Raw genomic sequence first — 15745 nt, 5'->3', positions numbered from 1 at the left:
AATTTCAGAATAGGGTTCAGCATTTAACTTTTTGACCCAAGACACTCTTAAAAAACACAGAATTTTGATTAAAACTTCTAAATTCCCTGATTTTAACAAAAATAAAGATATTTTAATTGTTTACCTCTTAACAAAGCGTAATAAACATCTAAAATTCGAAGAATCGGATTCCCATAGCGGATGCAAAGAGATCGCAATTCTCAAAGTGAAGGCATCAAAAGTATAAAAACGACTTGTAAAAGAAATATTTTTGATAAAATTATTTTAAAATTGCATTTTAGAGTCCTATGATAAACATTTCATTAATATCTGGACACAGTTGACGCAAAAATAAATAAATAAATAAAACAATAAAATAAACCATCTATTCATCATTTTAATTTTTGACTCATAACAGAAAATGGAATTTTGCTTTAAAAACTTGAAATGAGAGTTCCAACATAAAGAGACTTTTCATTTATTTGCATCCTAATTAAGGGAAGTTAGCTTGAAAAAAGAACAAAATATGATTCTCATATCGGATGTTAAAAGATTGCATTTTTCAAAATGTAGACATCTAAAGAAAAAAAAACGGTAATTAAAAGTGTTTATTTAAAGTTAATCATCATTGTTAGCATCGAAAAATCAAAACCCATATAATTTTCTCCCAAAATAACAATTAAACATCACACCGCACCATAAAAACGCAAATATTGACAAGCTGGTGAAATGAAGAGAATATTTTCTAATCAAGTCATTATTAAAGGTTCAACGCCAGACGCTAAGTGGTGATAATTTTGAAGTTGGTAACCCTATCTGAAGCGATCATATTTTTTCCCCACCCATATCCTCCCTTTCCCTTTGCAGCTCTAAGTTCATTTCGCAGATATATATTATTATTGTTTATTAAATCATGAGCGGGGGGGGGGGGGGGAGAAACGTGCTTACCAATGCCTTTTCAGAAAAGTTTACAACAACACCGCTGCTAATTAGCTGTGATAAAACAAACAACCATTATATTTATTTGGCAGTAGCAATCATTTATCCCTTGCAGGAGCATCGCAAGAGTGCAGATTTTTTTTTTCTCCCAAAATAAGCCGATTTTGTATAAGCTGATCCCTCTAATTTGACTTCAATTTATACACAGAAATATGCGGTTTATTCACAGAAATATGCGTTATTTTGCTTTCAGATTTGTTCTTTCAATAAACAATTTGTGAAAGATCCGATCTTGTTTATCAGAATTTTGTGAAGGGTCCGTTTTGTTTGATCGGGATTTTGTGAAAGGTCCGTTTTGTTCGATCGCGATTTTGCGAAAGGTCCGTTTTGGTTGATCAGATTTTTGTGAAGGGTCCGTTAACGGACCCAAATATCCTCTGGCCAGACCCCTGTTAAATAAGTAGTCAATTTGTAAGACATTAAACACTATTTTTAATAAACTGAATTTAAAATAAAACTCTTCTATTTTTTGATTTTTCTTTTGTTTTAATTATTCCTTTATACTGAGCTTTAGAATTTTTTTTCAGCCATTGATTTGTTGGAAAAAAATGTTAGAACTTGATGCTGATAAACGTCCAACAGCTACTGCAGCACTAGCTCATCCCTATTTACGACAATATGCAGATCCTTCTGACGAACCCTGTGCTGAGCCATATGATGAGTCCTTTGAGGATAAAGAGCTAGCTGTTGCCGAATGGAGACGTAAGCATTTCTTTCAGCTCTTTCTCTTGACTTTTGTTTTCACCCCCCCCCCCCCCCCTACACTTGCATGTTTTTATTGGATTGCTTTTGTACTTCCCCATCTCGTCTCTTTAATGATTGATCTTTCAAAATGGAAATGAGAAGGAAAATTTTCTCTTCTCTTCATGTTTTGTTTCTGTAACTTACTTCTTATTATTTTACCTTTTCTGTTTGTTTCTCATGAGTTTCTTAGATTTATCAGCAAAAAATGTGAAAAATAAAATTCTTTACTGTTTGTACATGAAATTGATTGTATTCCTAAAACCTCGCTAACATTAAAATGTCTTAAATGTTTTTTATCATTGATTCCTAAGTGCCAAAAAAAAAAAAAAGCATACATTAGGATAGTTAAGCCAACTGATTTGGCATTTTATCTTAAATTTATTACATATATGTAAATTTAAAAATTTTGCAGGAAAGAATTTTCTTGCATGAATGATGTGTGTGAAAGAGTGTTAAAATAAATTTTCTTAAGCTTCTTTTTGTGCTGATTTTTAATTTAAGTCTTTGATTCATATTTTTTTAACAACTTCGAAACAAACGCCTTTCTGTTCAAAACTTTGCTACTTATATTGTAGAAGTTTTAAATATTCTTTTTATGTTCAATCGAAGGAAATGTAAAAAGAGGTTAATTCCACATTGCAAAAAATTTAATTTTCTGATTGTATTTTATAGAAGGTTGAAAAATATTTTTATTCATTTTTGGGGTTTGGGTTGAATGTTAAACTAGCATTGAATGAAAAAAAAAATATGCTGTCAGACCTCATCATTTCTCAAGTTATGTTGTCAGCATTTGCTATAAAATGTTCATCAATAAGGGGAAAAGGCTTTTGTAAATAGAATCCGGGACACCTAGTTTTTTGTTTCTAAAAGTAAGATTTAGTTGAGGTAATCTTTTTATCGAACCATATTAAACTGCTTTATTATGCTTTAATTTTCTTAGGATTCAAAAAATTCTGGGCTTCTTACAAAGGGTCAGAATCTTTTCTATTTTGCTTGATAGCCTAGTTTATAGATTAAGTCGACTGTGTTAAAAAACAAGATGACTAAAAATTACTGTTTTAGAGATTTCAACATAGATTTTCTTATACTATTTTACTTTTATGAGAGTTTTTTTTTTTTTTTTTTTAATTGCTATTATGGTTGTAAATTTGTCATTATTTTTGCTTTATCTTATAAGTAATTCCCTTAAAAAAAATTTCGAGTCAGAATTATTTCTACATTTAAAAAAGTTCAAAAAATCAGTGACAAAAATGTGAAAGGGAGTAATTTTGTTAAGAGAAATTCTAAGAATTTTGTAATATTCAAGTAATTTATCCTGTAACAATATATTGATTTGAAAGCAAAAACATTGTTCACTTTCCTGAAATTCTTAATAATCACTGTATGACAAATATTTCAAATTTTAACATTTTTCTGTATAGTAAAATTCAATGTCAAATTTTGAAATGAACTGCTAGATTTATGTCTAAGGAAACATTTTAAACTTTATTTTACATTTGAAATTGAATATCTGAATATGTTTTCTAATATACATAATAGATTAAAAATAATTTAAATTATTGCTTTGGATCCTGTCCCACCAACCCCCCTTTTTTTTTTTCAAAAATAATTCTTAGTTTGATGTGAAAGTTATATAAGAAAAGTATCTTGGCAAGAATTAGAATGTAGGTTTCATAAGGCAGAAGTGCTATCATGTTTGAGAATTTCTCAAATATATTTGTAAAAAGATGTATGCAATAATGTAAGAACCTACGTTTTTACAATTATGTATCCTATTTTTCCTCATCTTAATGTAATTTCTTAGTCAATTGTTATTTATCCCCTAATTGATGAACAATAAGTCTAATTTGTAAGTGGATTACTAATATGTTGAATGATGTGTAACAGAGTTTAGGTAACTGAAAGCTATGAAATAAACAAATTTTTATTAAAAAAATCAAAATTTAACGAATTTGACTACCCTGTGCACTTTGTGATCAATAAGAGCAAAAACTCGACTAAACACTTGAACAGACATCTATCGAACAGGAAAAGTTCGTATGCAAACACGTAAAACCAAGAGATACATTTTAATTTTAGAAATGTGTTTGAAGGAAAAGAAGCTTCAGATGGGGGAAAACATGAAGCAAGTCGATCACAAAACAAAGAGTTTTAGAGGATGACACTCTTCCGAATTCAATATAAAGTTTTTCAAAGTATTCCCCCCCCCCTTTTTTTTTTGACAATGCAACAACCGATGATGATAGTTATTTTGTGATTTCTGAAAATTTAAGTCAACTATATTAATTCTAAAAACAGTTACGGCAGTTTTAATACATATGTGTCAAAAGATCTTTATATTGATAAAATATCCCGATTTTCATGAATGTTTTAAGGTTGGCTGATGCAGATGTGTTAAAACTTTTCTGTAGAGAGGTCTGACAACATAAAAGTTTATAAAAAGAAAAAGTTAACTTGCAAAATACTTTTTCACATATTCATAAAATGTTTAAACTTTTGATGATTAAAAATATAATTAGATAAGTTTGACATTGATTTCTTAGCGTGGAATTACCCTTGACTGAGATTTTGTTTTTCTTTATCTTTTTGAATTTAGGATTAGTTTATGAAGAACTGCAGACTTTCACCGCCCCTCCAACCGAATGAAGAGTTTCAAAAGTAGTGTTACATCCAACACTGAAGTTGCTGATTTCATTCTGCAATAAGACATTAAACAAAACAAAACACTGGGATGAAATTGGGATCCACTCTTTTAGGGTGCCGCTTTTCATTTCGAGCTTCTTTTCCTGAGTTTATAGAAAATTGTGTCAAGAGATTTTGAACTGTGCTAAAGGTCGCAGTATCAATATGCAGTAATTCCTATTTACAAAAACAAATTTGATAGTTAGGCATTATCAGTAAATGCACTAAATTATCATTTAACTCTGGAATTTTGAGTTGCCTGTTATATTTTCATAAATTTAAATTCTAATGGAAATGTTAATAATATCAATTTACTATAATGAAGTATTTTGCTTTAATCAGCATTCATAAAAATTGTTTTTTGCAGTGAAAAGTCCATATCAACCTAGAATTTTATAAACGTTCATAAATATTTCTAAATATTCTAAATTAATTCAAGTATAGAATTTTTTTATTGTACTAGTGGGACATAAGTAATCTAGAGAGTTTAAAAAATTGCAAATAAAAATTTTCCCATACAAATCCATCATTATATTTTTTAATTTGAAAAAAAAAAAAAAGCAAAATGTTCTTTTATGTTTCATTTTTGTAGAGTAATGATTTATTTGGTATTCCGTTGTTTTTTCACTCAAATGTGTACAGGTTGTAAGCTGGTATGAATGATGTAATGAAATTGTAACTTCAGTTTTTAAAAAAATATTTTTGTTTTTTTAAATTCGCACAAAGCTCTCAGGCCTTCAAAATTTTAGTTGTAATTTAATCACATTTCTTGTTGATAAAAATATTTAAAACTCCTTTTTGTTTATAATTTTCAATGTAGGGATACTTTAGCTTGTTTACTTTCACTTCATGCGCTTTTTCATGTGTTGTAACTTTTTTCATAAAATCCTTGCATGTCATTTACATTTGTTGTGTATATTCCTGTAAAAATTTATAGTTTGCACATGTAGACTTCCCCATTCGTTTTTGATAAAACTTTTCCATTTTGAAATTTTTTAACTAGTAAAATACTTTTATTCTTAGAACTATTTATATTTCAACTTGAGTTTAAATGTGACTTATATTTATAAACTGTTAATTATTTATGGGTAAGTTAGTGCCAAAATGGTAGTTTTAAGTCCCCTTTTTGTGATGTCTTATTTGTACATGCATATATTGTTTTGGGCTGATCATTATGCTGTATATAATATTTTTATAAACAAGTTATAAAAACTTTAAAGTGCAATTACAAATATTTTTGCAGAATGGAAAGTATTTTTCTGTAATATGTTACACATTACTTTGCAATAATTGTCTATATCCGTAAATTTAAAAGCCATATAGAAACACAGCTGTTTCAATATATTTTCTTTAAATATTTTGAATCATAACTGTTCAACAAATCTTTTGAATGACTATAACTTAGCCAATTGTGTGCGTATAAATTATATTACATTTTAAGGATAAGCAATAATGTCAATAAATATGTACATCGGTACTCATTTACCAGTATGTTTCGGTTCAGATCTCTTGAAAATAAAACTAACTCCGTCCTAGCCTTTTTTTTTTTTATCTCAAACAGTTAAAAAATAACTGGGTTTCTCTTTTTTCTTTTTTGTTACCCTAACACTATTAAACTTGCAAAATGTGTGTAAATGTTATACATCGTGTGTTATTTTTAGTCATAGATTTATATGTAAAATCTTAGTAGTTAAGAGCTTTAATACTCATTATTAGATATTTATTTTTTTAACTTTTTGCGTGAAGCCAAAAATTTATTTCTTCAAGTGCATTAAAACATTTTTTTTTTCGCTTCTGCTGCATATTCATGTTATTCCATTTGAAAGCAAATTTATGGTGTGTTTTGTAAATTGAGAAATTTTATTGGTGCTTAATACATTTTCTTTATTCAAAAACCCAAATGAGTAATTTTTATAAAACCTAGTCTTGGTTTTATTAATGCCAATAAGCTCCTGTTAAATATTTTTGCTGTCGGTGTATGATTTTTGCATTTTATCTTCAAAGGACTTATTAAATTATGACAGCAGCTCTATTTTAAAATTTTCTTTTAAAAACATTGCTTTAATTATCTGTATTGCCATTATATTATATGTACATCAAATTCCATGAAATTATTTTATCTATAAAATATATTTATTTAAACAAAAGTATTCATTTAAAACAAATTTTTAATTTTAATTCTAATCATAAATTCTAATGTATGGATTAATGCTAATTGAAAAGGGAAATGTATTTAGAATGAAGTAAATTATTTGGGAGCTCTGTATATAAATGCTGCTCAACTTGCTCTCTGTATTTTTTAAATAAATGATTGGAAAAATTTTGAATTTGAATTATTTTTTTTACATTTTGTGTGTTAAATAAACCAGTTTAATTTTTCCTGAATTGCCATTTGATTTAATGTGCAAAAAATAAAATTACTTGCTCTTTATAACAGTTAGTTACCGCCCCTTGTTTGTACTTGCTCTTGTTTTATTTATTTTCTAAATGCACAAAACTATTAAATTTCAAATTAACTGCTCTAAATAGTTTTATTTTTTAAAAGTTTTAGATTTAGCATTTACTCTTGAAGTATTTCTGGCACATTCAAATAATGAAACAGTTATGTTCATTTATGTTTTGAAACTTGTATGATAGTTTTTCGCTTGATCAAAACAGTTCCGGGAAATTGTTTCAACTAGATTTGATTCAAATTACAAGTCTCCCTCCCTCTCAGGTTAATATGCCTGAGAAACAATTGCACCCACACTGGCATTATAAGCAGTGTCGTGATGAACCCCCCCCCCCCCCCCCCCATGAACAAACCAACAGTTTTGGGCATGAAAAACTTGCTGAAACTACTTGAGTGTCAATGAAAAGCACAACATCGACCAGAAATAGAGCATCTTCAAGGGCATAAACTTTGCTTATTAATATCATAAGCAATGAAAAGAAGTAGCATTTGAAATACTTACTTTAAAAAATAATTTATGAATTGAAAAAATTACTGGAAACATTTGTGTTTTATTCACATAGATAAACCTAATGGTGGAGGGATTATATTGACGTCAGTTTAAGGGGGTTGTTTCCATGACTCTTATGCTACTGACTTCCAATTGTAATTGCATTAGCGATTGCAGCATACAAGGTTGCAGAGTTTTTTTTTTGTTTTTTTAATTTAAACATACACAAAGCAAGCAATTACACAAGTTTTGGTCCAGTTGCTATTTTATCAATCCCATGCCCTTACTAAGTTTTTTTTTTTTTCTCTCTGCTTTAGTTCTTCTTTACTAATAATAAAGCTGAAAGTCTCTGTTTGGAGGATGTCTGTAGGATGTCTGGATCTCTGTGACGCACATAGCGCCTAGACCATTCAGCCGATTTTCATGAAATTTGGCAAAGTTAGTTTGTAGCATGGGGGTGTGCACCTCGAAGAGATTATTCGAAAATTTGATGTGGTTCTTAAGAACAAAAATATAAGATGGACCGTAGCATGGGCACAAGCCAATTGGCGAGAAAATTCACCATACATTATTTGTAAATATACAGGCAAACCAAAAGACCTTTTAATTTTTCTATTACGGGCAAAGCCATGCGGGTACCACTACTTGAGAATATAATAACTATATCTGAGAAGATTTTTTTTAATGGATATATTAAAATCGCAATGGGAAAAAAAAGCATCTTTGATCTTTTAATTGAATTGTGTTCAGCTATCCGTTTAATTTTTGCACACCGAGTTCTTTTATCTACCTTATAACTCTAGCTGACTACATGAAATACACCGCCAGCTCAGTAAATTCCAGCTGAGGACTAGTTTCGTGCTTATTATCACTCATTAGCCCGGCATAGGAAGTGACTGAGCTGGAGATGGAAAACCTCTTAAGGAAGCCAAGATTGCCAAACAAATTGGTAGCTAATACAGAATTAGCATTGAACAAATAAGTGACTGAAGGACGGTAACTTACTTAATCTAGCTGACTGTTCTTCAATCAGCTAGACTTTTCATTTCTTCGTGATAACTACTGAGAATTTCAGTTGACAAAGGTTTATTGTGCTTAATTTCTCTTAAAGGCTGCCTTTAAATGGTGGGGTTTTTTTTTTTTTTTTTCAATATTTTTGCCTCCCCCCCCCCTTTGTCACAAAGTGGCACACAGCACACTATTAGCACATCTGAAGAAGGTTCTTTTGATACATCTACAAATGGTTATTGGGGTCTATTTGATAAAAAATGACAGACCTGCACGCAGTTCTAACTCAATTTCGAAAGTAAGCGCTTATCTTGCTAAGATAAGATTTTTCTTTGTTTCAAAACCGTAGTTCCTTTTTTAAAATCTTGCTAAATTTTATGACTGTTTGATTTTATGCACAAAATATTTTGAAGCATAGCTACAAATACAACACTAGTAAATGTCCTTGACATTGAAAAATGTCTATAGTAGGCACAAATCTAACCTGGCAGCATTGTGAAGGCTATGGTGATCCTACTCACAGCATTAAGATGCTTCCAGGTTCGGTTTGCCCCAACTACAGATATAGACTATCAAGGTAAGATAGATAATCTAGATCCAGTCCTTTGAACTGCTTAATTATATATCCTGGACGAAAAATTCCCAGATTTGGAACAGACAAGAAAATTGTATGAACGGTTCCATGTTTCCAGACAATGCTGAAGTTTAGGTATCTAGCAAATTATTTCCACATTAGGTTTCAGTGGGGAGAGATGTTGAATTTAGATTCTATAAAATTCTCGCAATAGACAGCCTTTTCACTGAGACTGTAATATAAGTAATTGTAGTGTAGCCATTTAATTTGAAGTTCTATATTTGCAATTAGTTGTAAATTTTGCTGAGGACGACCTTGATACACTTGTGAAAATTCAGTGTGCATGCTTGTAACAGCATGTTCTTGATTCTTCCCATAGGTCTCATTCACAAAGAAGTAAATATGTTCATAAATCCCAAAATACGACAAATATCTGCTGGAATATCGGAAATGGCTCAAGACATGCAATCACGAATGAAACTGGAAGACTGCTTGCCCATTTCCCATTACAGATGACAATGGCTGTAAAATTTACTTTTTCTCTCTTCATTTTGCTGTATAATTTTGAATTACAGTAGACCCTGGTTTTACGCGGGGGTTACCTTCCACGGAAATACCACTTAAGTCGAAACCGTGTAAATTGAGACCTAATATTAGTGTTAAAATAGGGGTTTGGTTCCATAGATAACAAAATACTTCATTCTAGTTGTGACTAATTGTGTAATAAGTTTAATGTGTACTTATATCGACTTTCATGCACAACATGTATAAAGAAAACATAAATTAATTTTGTGTCCTGTTTATAAAGAGGACCTGGTTATGATTGTCTTATAGCAGTCATTAAGACTTTTTCTCAATTCTTTGCAGAGCATTAACGCATCCATTGATCACTTAAGTCACTTCCATGATAGAATCTTCCTTCACTAACAAATCAGAAAGATCATTTCTATTGTCTAGGAATGGCTCAAAATTTTCAATGTGAACGTTTTTGGTTGTGGGACACGGATGTCGGTATCCTCGTTGGTTTTGGCCTACTTTTTCACTCCTAAAAGCTCTTCTTCCAGTGAGTTCTGAACTGTGTGAGTTTAATAACTTTACTTCTGGAATGAGCTCTGCATAACCAACCGCATAAAATGTCTCCAGCGGCCCAAGCTCGATTATTAGCATGCCAAAATTATGTATAATCTGCAATCTTTAGGAGTTTAAATTTTGAAAGAGGGGAAAATTTTATCTGTTTGCATCGCTGCATCCGCTTAAAACTGAAACTCATCCGCGTAAAATAAAATAAAGGTGTCAAATCTTAAACTGCGTAAAACGAGGGTCTACTGTATCTGTATGAATTTTGAGGATGGAGTTGGAATATGAATCTCGGATGTGTTCTGTGCAGCTAAGTAAAATTTGCCTTATTGCTCATACTTTTGTCCTGAAATCATTTTTTGTGTTTTATAACTGGTAAAAAAATTTTCAAACAACTATCTTGGAACAAGAAGAAAGGACAACAGTTGGTAATGCACGTTAAAATTGATCTTTCATTCATTTGCTTTCTAGTGAGCTTTATTGATAAAAAGGGAATTACTAAATGATTCACCACACTTCAACTTTGAAGCAGTAGCAGTGTAATTAAAGCTTGTTTAGAAATCAAGATGTGCAGATAAAATTAGGTACTACTTACTAAGGAACATTTACTCTAATTAAAATCTGTGGACTTTCACTGACTCCTCTGGGCATATTCGTGGGTCAAAATAGGTGTCAAAAGAAACAAAGTTCTTCAACTGGGAGACCATTTATATAGTGTGAGCAGTCTCGCCATTTAGGAGAGATGACAGCCCCCCCCCCCTCTAAGTTGGAATTTTTTTGCTTTTACAAGAAAGTGGGCGATTTTTTTTTTTTTGCTGTTCCTGGGAACAATATCCATCGAGTATATACCTCCCACTCCCCTAGAAAAATTCAAAATGACAAACCTAACTATGAGTCCATCTGCAAGGCCGTATCCAGAAAATTTTTTCGGGAGGGGCCCAGATTAGCACATTGCCCTAACACACACACATATAGTATATATAGACACACCAAACGCATAAAAATGTTAACGTAGAAGCCTTTTTGTCTCGATTTTTAATGATTTCACTGTTTGGACTGTTGTTATTTTAATTCTTATTATTTTTCTTATTCACCTTGTAGTGGTAAGTATAACAAGAGAGTGTCCCTTAAAATCGGATGTAGAACATCCATAATTTCAGGGGGTCCGGGGGGTTTTCCCCCGAGAAATTTTCGAAAAAAAAATCTGTATTTTGAGGCCTTATATTAGGTAATTGAGACTACAAAAATATGAAGAAAAAAAAAAGGCAAACAAAGTCTTTTAAAAGTTATAAATTCTTTTGCAAATCAAGATCAAACAAAATAAAAACTGCTTGCTCCACAAATCATGGAACTTAATGGACAGAGAGGAAAAACGAGAGAGGAGAAAAGAGCTCTGCTCATATCGGCTTTTAGTGAAGTTTGTTTTTGATCACTCCCCCCTACCCCTATTTTTTTTTTTTTTTTTTCATTAAATGCCCTAAAATTGTACAAAATAGTTTAAAAGAAATGGTGTAGACATTCAGAAAATAAGAACGGAAGAGTAATATTCTGGCCATTTGGACAATTCATACTTTATTTTCTTGATAAGATACAAAATTGAAGAACTTTTCAAGGAATTTCAAAAACTTAAATAATTTTCAAAGACTTTCGAACAGTTGAAATTATTTGAAGCTCTTTATTTACGCTTTTCAGAAAATGATTGCACAATCTTACAAAATGATTATAACTTTGTAAGACACACCCGTTTTAAGTTAAAAATAAATGCAACGAAATATTTCTCGAAACAAACTTTTTTTTTCAATCACAAGTAGTGCAGAAAATGAAAGAGAGTAGAGTAGTAAGTGTTATTTTTTTTCTCATACTAAAGGTATTAACAGTATGCAGTAGAAGTAAGAAAAAAAAAACAAGTAATAACAAAAGAACTTCCATGATACTGAATTCGGCACTAAATAAATGCAAGACAAGAAACATATCAGTCACAAAAATGATCTTGAAAATTATGCTACAAAAACACGAGAATCGTGGTTTTTGCATTTTTTACTCAGGATGTATCAAGGAGCTGAATTTGGCACATCTTCGTAACAAGATACTCGCCTAATCCGAAACTAGGGGCCCAGCCTTTGGGGAGTCCCCGGCTCGAATCAGTACAGTGCAAGTTTTATAACAGTTTTAGGGGGAGGAGGGCAGGGTCGTGCATAGAGGGGACACCTGTTGGCCCGGGCCCGAGCTTAAATGGGGCCCAATATTTTAAAACGTAGGGTTGAAAATATGGGTAAACAATATGGAGGGGGCCCAAAAAAAAAGCATTTGTGACAGCCCCAAAATTTCTGTGCACGCCTCTGAAGGAGGAAGTGCACAGAGTCAGTTTGGTAGACTTGAAAAATCTACCGAACTGACAAAGGGCCTGCTTTAACCCTGGACTTCCCTGAACTGAATTGGGAAAGAGAGCAGGAAGTCCCAATTAAAGGTCTAAATTTCAAGTGTGCCTTGCAACTAATGAGAACTAGAACTGCTTTTTCTGTATTTCTTCAAAATATTATAAATTTTGAATAGTAGCAAAATTAAGAATAAAAAAAAAACTTTGTTATTTTCCTTTTCTGACATTAGGAATTTAAAAAAAAAAACTTCTTCTGTTTTACGGTACAAAACATTTCGGGTTTCGGGGGGGGGGGGCCGGGCCCGTCAGGCCCCCCCTCTGAATACGGCCCTGTCCATCTGCTCAAGTTACATAAAACTACTTAAACTGATTAATCTTAAATTAAGTAATAATTACAATTAATAAACTCCACCAATTCTCATATAAATAATAGCCGATGATGAAGTTGAATGAAGAAAAGAAAATAATTAATGGAATTAAGGGTTAATCCACTGGTGTTAGGGTTAAAATTTCAACTATCAAAATGTCTCAGCAAACAGGATTGCTTCGTTCAAGTCCCTTTATAAATAATACCCGATGATGGAGTAACCCACGTGCTTCAGCAATGAAACTCGAGCCACGGTATGATAATTTGATGATATGTTTTGGTAATGTTGAATATGCAGAGAAAGGCTTTATTGTCGCAAGGCTGAACTCGATCCGGTACTCGACACTTTTACTGGTAAGATTGTGTCATTTTAGGGGAATAAAGAAACTAAAACAATTAATGGAGTTAAGGGTTAATCCACTGGTGTAAGGGTTAAATTTTCAACTATCAAAATATCCGCAAACAGGCAATGGCTTCGTTTAAATGTAGAAACAATTTTCACCCATCGTACCATGACGGACGATTTTCTAGTTGTGAAATAATGATAAAACTATCTATGGTCACGTTAAGACTTTAATCACGTCCAATGATAAAATCGATTTTCTACAATAAGCTCGTTTATAATTTCCCCATTCTGTGTCATTTCAATTGCCGATTTTTTAAAATCTTGTGGTATGATTTGACGCAGAATGCCTAAGTAGCAAAAAAAGTACCAAGAAGAGAAATGGATATATTTTAGTATGATATTCATGGCGCCAAGTAGTTAAAGTGAAAGCTGTTATCCTGGAGGACTTCAAAGCAGGGTTGGCCGAATTGGACCCAATGGGTTTTTTTGAAAAAACCCATTTAAAAAAACCCATTATTTAGCCCACTTTTGGGTTTTTTAAATTTTCTGAGAAGTTTTTTAAAAAATTAATTAATTTAAATACTTTTACAATTTAAACTTCTTTTTTATTTGTTCTTCACCACAGACAATGAACATAAAAAATGAATTCTGAACTTTAATAGTATTTCGTAGCTCTTAACGGCATGAAAAAAAATACTTCAAAGATTTTAAATAAATATATTTAACTTTTTTCTTTAACTGGTCAATAAATAAATCAAATTATCTTGACAAAGTCCTGTCACGTCTGATTTTCTCAATATTTGTAGATTGTACAGAGGAAACTAATCTAGTTAAAAGGCTTTCATGTGAATTATTTTCTGCTAACCAACACGTCACAAATCTCGAATAAACACAAGGTATATTTTTTAGAAATAAACAGATTTTACAAACGGTCGACAGAAAACAGAACAGGTACAGTATTTTCATTATCTTACGAAAAAGTTCAATATTCCTTACTCTGTACACAGAAATAGAACAACGAGCAACATAAAATTCAAAGAAATGTTTTGATTAAGCTGGAATTCAGTAAAAAGGGATTTTAACTACTTGAGGTTCTACAGTAGTTTTGCATAACAAAATGAAATACAATAAAGTAAAATGCAAAAAAAAAAATTAAAAACGAACAATAGATTTTATCACTCAAGAAGTAACTTTGAATTAACTGTTGGTAATAATGAAAATTAAAAAATCTAAAACTTCACCATTCTTGGGTTTTTTCGTCTTGTATACTTTTCTTCAGAAAACGCTGAATTTAAACTAGTTTTCCATCTTTTTTTACTCGAAGACAATTTTTGCACTTTGTCCATATACTTATGCTACAATATGCTACAAGTACCCCACATTTTCCCTAAAAAAAGACAAAAAAACCCACATTTCTTTTAAAAAACCCAACTTTAGTTGAGTTTTTTTGGGTTTTATTTAAAAAAACCCTGGGTCCATGGGCTTTTTTAAAAAAAACCGGATTTTTGCCAACCCTGCTTCAAAGGGTAGCTGCTTCCCATGTGGGCAACTACAGATGGTACAGTTACTGTACCAGATATAAGTCGGGAAGCATTCTGTTCAGTTTTTAAACGGATTATGAAAATGCACTCCTGCTCAAAATAGAAGCTAACACGGAAAAGAAGCAGAGTGCATGCAAGATGCTGAATTAAACAGTCACAATGAGTGAGATAAAAAAAAAACACAATTAACACATGAGGTAGCTGCAGCAAAATTTCATTGTGTGACTGTTGCTTATCAGTGAACCCCATGAATAATGTTATAATAAGAAAAGGTTAAATACGTAGCAATTTAAAGAGCATCAAGCGATTGTTTCGCACAAAAATCCTTTGCCTTTGTACACCCATTGTTGAGATACAAAGTCTCAATGTCTGCCGAAGTTTTAAGAAAAGTGCCCAATTCGAAGACTGTAGAGAAATTGAAGATACAATGCGATTTTGCCGTTGCATGTGGCAAGACAACTATCTGCAAATCGTGTGAAAGATGTCTTCCATTGCTCACTGAAACTCACTAAATTTGGCTACTTTTCTTAACATTTCGGCAGACATTAAGACCTCACATTTCGAGAAAGAGGCAAATAATTTATGCGTCCAAAAGCCTGTTTTATTATGTTCTTTCAATTGCTACTTATATAATTTTTTTTTCATTACTACATTATCGTATAGTTTCCTAGTAAGAAGGATCAATATACTTCTCCAGATATTCAACACTTTTTTCAAGTAGAAAATACGGGTGTGCCCCCCCCCCCATTAAAGAGCTAGTGCTCATCGCCTGAAATATCACAAAGACCAACCCCCCCTTCAAATATGTGAAAAATACCCCTCAAAACAGCCACCCTAAAAAATTTCACTGGGGCAATTTGCGCCACGACACCCCCTAGGTGGGCACTCCTGGAAAATAAGATTCCTTGTAATGTTCGAGCCATTTCTTCTGAAGACTTGAAACCTCGGAACACAGTAGCATTTTTATTCGAACATGGTTTTTTACTGTCAGTGAAATATATTGAAGACTTTCAATGATCAAGCAGAACAAAAAGAAGAAAAAAAATGATGTTAGAATAATCATGTTCAACAAATTCAAGAATCCAAAACTGACAATGTTTTTTTACTCG

The 15745-nt window shown here is 31.8% G+C and overlaps 1 protein-coding gene across 1 annotated transcript in view; it reads left to right on the top strand.

Moving 5' to 3' along the window:
- LOC129223435 (mitogen-activated protein kinase 14-like) overlaps positions 1-9960 on the top strand; it is a 36787-nt gene extending 26827 nt beyond the window's left edge. The window contains 3 exon segments of the mRNA XM_054858048.1: positions 1506-1522; positions 1524-1680; positions 9308-9960. Of these exon segments, the coding sequence (XP_054714023.1) occupies positions 1506-1522; positions 1524-1680; positions 9308-9444 (311 nt within the window). The 3' untranslated portion in view covers positions 9445-9960.
- The last annotated feature ends 5785 nt before the right edge of the window (positions 9961-15745 follow it).

This window comes from Uloborus diversus, chromosome 5 (assembly GCF_026930045.1).
Source record: "Uloborus diversus isolate 005 chromosome 5, Udiv.v.3.1, whole genome shotgun sequence".
NCBI classification, from domain to species: domain Eukaryota; kingdom Metazoa; phylum Arthropoda; class Arachnida; order Araneae; family Uloboridae; genus Uloborus; species Uloborus diversus.
This window is presented reverse-complemented; position numbering and strand designations above follow the sequence as displayed.